This window comes from Anoplophora glabripennis, unplaced genomic scaffold (assembly GCF_000390285.2).
Source record: "Anoplophora glabripennis isolate ALB-LARVAE unplaced genomic scaffold, Agla_2.0 scaffold85, whole genome shotgun sequence".
Classification (NCBI taxonomy): Eukaryota; Metazoa; Arthropoda; class Insecta; order Coleoptera; family Cerambycidae; genus Anoplophora; species Anoplophora glabripennis.
Genome location: NW_019416361.1, coordinates 1,134,563 through 1,144,501, shown reverse-complemented (window position 1 = coordinate 1,144,501; position 9,939 = coordinate 1,134,563). Strand labels below are relative to the sequence as shown.

Below are 9,939 nucleotides of genomic sequence, written 5' to 3'. Positions count from 1 at the left end.
ATTTCTTTAGAACTAAATTAACATAATTCTCGTTGTTTTACCAGTTCACATGATTTACGGATTTTAAATAAAGGATACAAATCTTCGCGAGGATAATACGATATATTTGCTATATATAATAATTATATTGTACATAGTTTACACACAACACATTTCTGAACGCTTACGCATCTTTACCCGAATTTGACGCGCAATATCTTCGATGTCCGAGGTCTGCAGGTTCGCAGTGTGTACAACTGCTAGTCAATTATTAGCGCTGTTGCCACATCTACATAGTCTTTATGCGTTCATGAAATATAATTTAAAACTACTTAAATATTTATGTGGTTAATTAGTTAATATGTATGCTATGTGCATATGGGTAGATTTCTTTGCTATACAGATGATGTTTATCGCAAATAATTTCAATAAAATTTAATTTTTTCAAATTGGCAGCGGGCTTTAGTCCCATAAGAAAATCATAGGACCCCCCTGCGCTTCTCACTTCCCTCGGACCCCGATATACCTCCTTAAATAGGCTCGCTTTTTACTCTTCATTTTTTAAATATAAAACAAAAATTATTAGCTAAAGTTGATTTATGATCGTTATAGGCACTGTCACTATACATAGATACACATTTTATTGGAATTTCCGTTTGTCAAGTATGATTCCAATACGCTAGAAAAATATCTAGGTACTGCAATCCTATACTGTACTAGCTGTAGGTAAATAATTTTTAACTGTTAATTTGGTAGGCCCTAACTAATCTCAGTTGTCTAGTGCAATAAGTTATCTAGTTACCTTTTGTGAAAGAAATACTACAAAAAAGTGCATATTCCCCGTATGAAGGTGCTTTCGTAAAGCATCGACTTAAGGTAGTAAAATCGTGTTAATAAAAAAAAATAATAGCTTTTGACTGACCATACACATTGTAACTTAGAAAATAACTGTACCTAGAGGACAATTGTAGTCTTTCGGGGAGAACAGCAGCCAAAGAACCGCAATCGTATGGTCGAACAGAAGATGGAAAGGCGGACATCTACCCCACATATTCTGAATCTTGATCCTGTTACAAGAGGCACTGACTCTAAACGAGTAAGGCATAGGGACATAGGGAGCAGCTCTTTCCTTCAGAACTGGTAACCTGCTCAAGTAGTAGATGGCCGATTCTTCTTGATTGGGATCGATGGTTTTACCGGGCTTAATTTGAACCTTGGCGATGCTGGAACCACCATACGGTATTGAACGAAAAAAGTTTTATTAACATATCACTCACCTAAATTTGGTACTAGTTCCTGGGTCATTAGTTTGCGCCTTATTATCGCTTGCTGGGGCAGCAGCGGTAACTTCTAAAGGATGGTTGATATCAGTGGAGGCAGGTATATCATTGGTAGTGAACATGTGATTGGTAGCGTGTATATAATTGACATCACGGATGTCATTAGTAGTAGATATGGTGTCGGTGGGGAATATATCATTGCTACCAGTGGCATCAGGTGTATTATTGCTAGCAGTAGCAAGTTTATTATTGGTAGAAGTGTCGTTATTTGCAGAGATACCAGTGTTGGCGAGTATTGTAGGAAGCTTATGCTTATCAATGACGGTGCGTGAGGGAATTTGATACTTTACATTTAACATTCTTTGAAGGTATAATATATCGAAGTCTGAAATGTCTGTGGTAGTCCCTAATACATATGTCCAACCATTATTTATTAAACACATTGTTAGACGTTTTTTTAATGACATATATAAGGCACGACATTTCAGTTTGAAAGCAGGGGCGTCCTACTGCGTTTTTAATAAATAGTTTTATAATATTGTGGAATGCTTATCCGGTTCCGTAAATCTGGATGAACTCTGGCAAATATTTGGAACATTACATATGTCTCCACAGTAGATTCTTTAATAGATGTCCGCAACGGAGAAAAAATATTCTTATACATATAACGAAAACTATTGTTCTAAATCTAATGACGTTATATGCATATTTGAAATAATATCTAAAAGCAATTAATGAATCCGTGGAAAGGAAATTGCTATGGAGGTGTCTTAATCTGCAGAAATCTGGATTTTTCTTAACACATTGTCACACTTGTCTCGCCACTTAAGGCATATATACAGGGTGTGGCGTGTATAATCTATAAAAATTAAACCACAGCTTCCTAACGATATTTATAATAGAAAAGTTTTTTTTTCGTTAATTAAAGTTCAATTATGGATTAAAATATTTCCTCTGGAACGGTCCTGTCCGTATGCTGTACGATGAGTCACGTGCTGTAGACTAGCCACGTAATCAAATCGTCACTGAAAGATAGATACTTCTCAATTTTTGGGGAATTTTTCAATGCAAAAGTACAAACTAAGAAAAATTGATATTTAAATAAACTGATATTTTCTTATTATAATAATTAATGGTAATTACTATTAATTACTATCTAAAATGCATTGTTGTTACTGCAAGAGTTCGCAAACAAAACCACATCCGTAAGCATCTGTAGTTGCCAACTGTGTGCACTAAACAAACTAAAATATGGAACAAAATGAAATAAAACTTACCATTTCTAGAGTAAATGTTGAAATTGATCCCCATTAGCGCGGATACAGGCATGGCACCGACGCACCCAATTTTGGTGAACATTTTCCCAAATTTCAAGTATTCCCCTAATTGTTTCGCGATTCTTCCACCGTAGCAATTGGAGTATTGTAAACCAATGACTTCAAGTGACTCCAAAGATAAAAGTCCATTGGAGTTAGATCGGGTGACCGAGGTGGCCACGGCACAGGACCAAAGCGTCCAATCCATCGCTGAGAAAACATTTCATTCATAAGTGTCGTTACTTCTCGAAGAGCCCCATCTTGAAGATAAAACATGCGTGCCCGAACTTGTAATGCCACATCGTTCAATAATTCAGGCAAACGGTTTTCCAAAAAGTCAGCATATGTTGGTCCATTTAGTCGTCTTTCAAAGAAATAGGGACCCACAAGTACATCGCCTATTATGTTGTCAAGATTTTCCAACACTGCATCTTCAACATTAAGGTTCACTTGCTGACCACGTCCTTTTCCTCGAGGAATAACACTTCCCGTATCTTGCAGCCGCTGAACGCACTGTAGGATTGTATTTGCACATGGGGGGTGACGTAGTGGCCATCGACACATCGATTTTCTCCGGCTGCACCATACACTAACACCTTATCGACACGTTCAAATAGCAAATCCATTGTTTTCTCGGTTCATTGTAAAACTAGTTTGTGCACAAACTAAAAAATTAAGCTAATTTTTAATGAACCTACGAGGATTGCAAAAAGTTGTAATGGAAAAATCTCAATAACTCAGATTGACTATCTAGTTTGTAATTTTTCGAATATAAATTTCACAGTCTATATGCCCCATATATGGATTGCTGATCATTTAGCTCAAGTCATTGTTTTCAAGACTGAAATATCAAAGTCAAATATTTGTTTACATGACGATAGACAAATGGTTTCTTACAGGTGTACCTCAGAGGATAATATGGTGATTTTAAAGAATTTACTAGAGAGAGTAGATTGGTCCAATATTTTTATTACTTGCGTCGATGAATCGTTTAATAAGTTTGTCACAAATTTTCTAAACTGCTTAGATAGGGCATGCCCCATTATTTGTAAATATTTAAATAACACCGAACGGAATAGTGTAAAAAGATGGTTAACCGCTGATATTGTCAAGCAGGCAGCCGATCTCCGTGATTTGTTTATATTAGCTAAAAATGCAAATGATATTGAACTGATTGAGCTGTACAAATCTAAGAAAAGGGATCATAATAAATCTATCCGCGCAGCTAAAAGACAATATAATATAACAAAAATTGAAAATGCAAGCAATACTGCACAGGGTATATGGCGAGTAGTAAATTCTACTTTAGGTAAGGCTCAACAAAGGCCTAAAAACATTAGTATAAAAATTGACGAGACAATTTCTCATAATCAAAACGAGGTGGCTGAGTATTTTGCAAATTATTTCGCGACAATCGCTGAGCGTAAAATCCAAGACCACTTTGGTCATGATCTATCTGTCAACTGCACAAAAAGTGTTGTGCTAGAGAGGTCATTTTTTATGTCACCGGTAACTCCAGTGGAAATAAAAACCATAATCCAGCAATTAAATAATAAGAGATCTAGTGGTTATGATGGCATATCTAACAAATTTATTAAAACCACTGTTGACCACATTTCAGTNAAAAAAAAAAAAAACGATAGAACTTTTCCGTATAAGATTTTTCTATTACAAATATCATCAGGAAGCTGTAATTTAATATTTATAGATTATACACGCCACACCCTGTATAGCACTGTTTATGTCTACTATTTGCAGTGATTCATCTAACGATACTGCAGTATTTTGTAATTTTTTTTATAGCATCCATAATTGGAATGTAATTGTGAATATTTTTTACAACTATGCTTCAACTCGACTATCTTGAAATTTTATTTGGCTCTTCCGAATAAAGGCAGATTTTTTGGCATCGAATTTTAAAATTTAGGATTTTATTTTTTGAAAATATTTAAAATAATAAAATTATGCCTCTAACCATGTCCCCCATCACGTAAGAACGGGTTGTGGAGGTTCTGGAATGCCAGGACACCGTTGGTGAGAATGACTGCCTTGTGTTGTGCTATTAATTTATCTACATCTGGATAACACCGACGAATTGTTTCCGCTACAAGATATAATGCATGCAGAATACACGTAACATGTATTACGTTAGTACAAACATTCTAACATAAAAATTATGTCAAAAAGAAACACTGTGTTCCCTCTCTGGCCACTTTTTTATAGCCCAGTTGGATTGTCATTTAACCGGGAAAATATTAGGGACCACAATTTTATTGTTCAAATCTTTAGGCGGAGGGGGGGTCAATAGTAGTGTAAATTCAGAATCGCGAGTGAATTCCACCCCTGTGTCAGCCGCCATGTTGAATTTAAGGAAAAAACGATTTTGCTCAATATCTCGGCCATTTTCAAGTTTACAACAAAAATGGTAAGGACTTAACTTGTTGCAAATGCAATTTCCTACAACTTCTTTTATTACAAATTTTATCGTGCGATCGATATTTTTCAAGTTAAAGGGGAAAATAGTGACGAAGTATAATTATGGAATTATCTCGTTTGTTATTGACTTTACGACATAAATGTACATAAACAAAGTTGGAAAGAATTATATTTTCTACAGTTTTGATCTCTTTGATTTTTTCGCTATAACCAATATTTAAGGTGCTTCGCTTGCTGTACAGACGCGAGCGTAGGAGCTTGCGGGAGTTGGTTTCAAAGGAATTGTTTTTGCTCAATATCTCCGCCATTTTCAACTTTACAACAAAAATGGTAAGGACTTAAGTTGTTGCAAATGCGATTTCCTACAACTTCTTTTATTATAAATTTTATCGTTCGATCGATATTTTTCAAGTTAAGGGGGAAAATAGTGACAAAGTATAATTATTGGATTATCTCGTTTGTTATTGACTTTACGACATAAATGTACATAAACAAAGTTGGAAAGAATTATATTTTCTACAATTTTGATCTCTTTGATTTTTTCGCTACTACCAACATTTAAGGTCCTACGCTTGCGGAGACGTCAGGCCTATGGAATGTTGATCCCTTGAGTTTAGTTAGGCTTGCCATAGGCGTAGGACCTTAAATTTTGGTAGTAGCGAAAAAATCAAAGAGATCAAAATTGTAGAAAATATAATTCTTTCCAACTTTGTTTATGTACATTTATGTCGTAAAGTCAATAACAAACGAGATAATTCAATAATTATACTTTGTCACTATTTTCCCCCTTAACTTGAAAAATATCGATCGCACGATAAAATTTGTAATAAAAGAAGTTGTAGGAAATCGCATTTGCAACAACTTAAGTCCTTACCATTTTTGTTGTAAAGTTGAAAATGGCCGAGATATTGAGGAAAAACGATTATTCCTTAAATTCAAGATGACGGCTGACGCAGGGGTGGAATTCAGTCGCGATTCTGAATTTACGCTACTATTGACCCCCTTCTAAAGGTTAGAACAATAAAATTGTGGTCCCTAATTTTTTCCCGGTTAAGCCCTTTTTTTTTGTCTAACCCGACTGGAGTATTATATTTGCGGCTTCCCCTCACCCACCCTGCCGTACGTTACTGAAAACGAACTAAAAATGTCGTGCCTTACTTACATAACGTGAAAGAAAAATACATTCTAAAGTGTTAAAACCCAGTGCCTTTCAGTTAAATATTATTATATTGACAATTATGACAGGCACTTGTCATCGAAAATTATTTATCATTTCTTTCTTTGGAATTAAGTAGATCTCATTTGAATTATATTTTACGGATTTGCCTACACTCTGCTAGTGAAAAAGTTGTATTCATGAAAATATATTTACCTGTCTCCGCCATATTGCTGCAGTTCTACTCACTGGAATTTTGACATACGGTTTCACTACAATGTTCTTGTGAAGTTTGAAGTTTTGAGCTATATTTCAGACATTTCTACAGTCATCGAATTGAGGTCTTATTAATACAGTTTCTGAATACCGATATATGTATAATGAACCAACAAAGTTTGTTGGACGACCAATTTCGCGGGTCATCTTTGCAATGTTACAGTTACAAATTCAAAATAAAAAAATATAGATAAAATAAAATACAAAAATCTAACTTAAAAGATATATGTAGATATACAGGGTGATCCATTAACGGTACGAAGCGGCTGTATACAGGGTGATTCAGAACTTATCAAAAAAAAAAATNGATAGGTAATAATTTTTTCACAATGTATGCTGATGATTTATCATTAATTATTTCAAATAAGTCAACAAAAGACCTGACTACTAATCTAGAAAATACATTGTACAATGTGTCTAAGTGGTTCAGTTGTAATAATTTATATTTAAATACCGACAAAACTAAATTAATTAGATTACATGGATGCTATTGAAGCAAGTAATAGTCCGACTGGAATTTTTTGCGATCTTAGTCGGGCTTTTGATTGTGTTAACTATGACTTGCTACTAACAAAGCTCCAGGCTTATGGGATGAGGTTTGGCACATGCTTGGTTCTCTTCATATATAAGGGGAAGAAAGCAAATGGTAAAAATACACAAATATGAAAGTAATAAAAAAACCACTTATATATCTTCCACATTAAGTAATGATATTGGTGTCCCCCAAGGTTCTGTTCTAGGGCCCATACTGTTTATTATTTATATTAACGAATTGCCACAAATAATTCCTGATGCATCTGTTTCACAATATGCTGACGATACCTCGCTCTTCTTTTCAAATAAGTGTGAAATATCTCTTCAAAATAACATAAACGCAGGTATTTCCGATTTATGTAGATGGTTTAGTGAAAATTCTTTATTCTTTAATAGTGCTAAAACAAACTATGTAATGTTTCATACACCTCAAAGCCGGATATCATCCTCCCTAAATATAAAGTTTAATAATATCAGTATCGAGAAAAGTAATACTGTTTCGTTTTTAGGCATCATTTTAGATGAAACTTTGACATTTGGGAGTCACTGTAATAAACTTACCAATATATTAAATTCAAAGTGTTATCAAACTAGAATTTTGAAGGATGTTTTANATTTTACAAAAAATTTTTTTACGATATTGACTACATTTCTCATGCCGCATCTATTCCCAAATTTTTTTGGATAAGTTGTGAATCACCCTGTATAGGAAACTAGACGTGCTACGATTATGAGGTAAAAAATCTGTTTGTAACTTAACCGCTTGGGTGCGCAATTGCTACACTGTTGCAGAAAATAGTGTTTTTTTTTCGAAATTCCGCTTATATAACCTAAATTGAGAATACACTTTTTAAATACATTGTTAAATCCTTCACAACTTTTGTTTGAACTTTTTTTTGTTCTAAATACCTTAATCGATTTCAATAAACGACGGCTTATTTTAAAGAACTATTAATAAAATTTATATTTATGATATGGGAATATAAATATTATTTTCCTGCGCAACGGTAGAGGACGCTAACTAGAAAAGTTTTGTAATTCTCTTTTTACTAAAAAATCCACATATAATGGAAGTTAAAAATGTATAAATTTATTACCAATGTTGCAAAATAAGAATAAATGATGAAAAAAAAGGGAAAATAATCAAGTTTTTTGAATATTTTTTTTTTTAAATATTTTAATTGCTCCGAGGGCATTCTAATTTTGGTAAAAAAAACTTTAGAGTATAATAAAACAACACAACAAATTTCATTAATATCGGTTCTATAGTTTTCGCAATATATTTTTTTGAAAAAATTCTTTCGAATTTTCAGTGTTGCACAGCCTCAAATAAAGTATCTAGATACTTGAAAATTTTTTCACATAGAAAACCTTTCAAATGTTTTTTGAAAAATTGAAATCGGTTGATTAGGAGGGCCACAGTAAATTTTTAAAGTTAACATTCTTTTTTTTATTTCTAAATTAGATTACATTTATCAATTTACAGTTTAGTTTTTTTCAAAAATTGTAATTTTAATGTACTTTTTTTTTAATTTTATCTGCATTTAACAAAAGAAATAATTTCCAAATATTTCTTTTATTTTCTTTTAATTTGTTTAAACCAAAATTATTTAAATAATTGTAATAATTGTAACTAAATACATTCATATTCAGTGTTGACATATATACGTAAACAAATTATTTCATTGAAAAAATGCAATAGCATAGGGTAAAATATACAGTATATTTAATGCGTAAATAATACTCTGTTTATAACAAAATATGTGCCAATTAGTCAGTTGGCATTATGATATTCGAATTCCTTGGCTCGCGAGACATCGAATTAAATAAAAAAAGATCGATATTGGCCAATTAGAAGCCGAGTAAATGTTCGCCATTTTGAATTTCCGAATTCAGTCTCGGAGCGAAAGCCCCCTTCCCCACTTTTCGTGTTTTGAGTCACTTTTCGCGCATGCGAGCGACAGCTTTTCCGTTGATTTATCTATGTTGCCGATAACTAATGGATATGAAAATTTTTTCCAGCAACTCGGAAAAGCGAAGCCACTGGATCAAAGATTTCTGTTAAATTGTTTATAAATGGTAAATGCCAATAAACTTTAACCGCTTATATCTCGAGAACCAATAAACTGAATTTAACTTTTTCTTTTTTTAAAGTAAGCGTCTTTCCGAGTACTTTAAAATTATAATTTAAAAAAAAAACTAAATTGCAAATTGATAAATGTAATCTAATTGTTTAAAAATAAAAAAAAAGAGTGTTAACTATAAAAATTTATTGTGGCCGTTCTAATAAACCGATTTCAATTTTTCAAAAACCATTTGAAAGGTTGAGTGGTCTTTTCTATGTGAAAAAATTTTCAAGTATCTAGATTCTTTATTTAAGGCTGTGCAACATTTTGAAAAGTCGAACATTTTTTTCAAAAAAATATTTTGCGAAAACGAAATTTGGTGTGTTGTTTTATTATATTCTAAAGTTTTTTTTACCAATATTAGAATGCCCTAGGAGCAATTAAAATAATTTTAAAAAATTATCCAAAAAACTTGATTATTTTGCCTTTTTTTCATCAATTATTGCTATTTTGCAAAATCGGTAATAAATTTAAACATGTTTACATTATATTGTGCAAAGTTCAATTTTAAAAACGTTTTCCTCTTCAATATTCTTCCTAAATGCATAGGTTCCAAGATATAAGTAAAAAACTAATATAAAATAGGTATTTTTAAAAAATGTTTAAACATTTTCGCAATATTGAAAATGTTCCGGACTTTGCCCAGATCAGTGGTCTACACTTTTATTATGTAAGTTGTACTGAAGGTATTCCAGCAAAAATTAGCTTGCCCCCTCTTAAATCCAAGTGGGATATTTTATGTCAATAGATCTGCCCTGATCTATTGACATAAACGTATTTTTTGCAGTAATATTTACCTATTGGCAGATATAAATGCCTTTGCTATATCGGAGTCG

General features: G+C 32.7%; 1 protein-coding gene across 1 annotated transcript in view; it reads right to left on the bottom strand.

Moving 5' to 3' along the window:
• LOC108917139 overlaps nucleotides 1-6,444 on the bottom strand; it is a 14,894-nt gene extending 8,450 nt beyond the window's left edge. The window contains exons 1-3 of the mRNA XM_018723599.1: nucleotides 6,384-6,444; nucleotides 1,257-1,329; nucleotides 934-1,202 (exon numbers count right to left, since the gene is read on the bottom strand). Of these exons, the coding sequence (XP_018579115.1) occupies nucleotides 934-1,202; nucleotides 1,257-1,329; nucleotides 6,384-6,396 (355 nt within the window). The 5' untranslated portion in view covers nucleotides 6,397-6,444. The remainder of the gene's footprint in view (nucleotides 1-933; nucleotides 1,203-1,256; nucleotides 1,330-6,383) is intronic.
• Nucleotides 6,445-9,939: the final 3,495 nt, after the last annotated feature.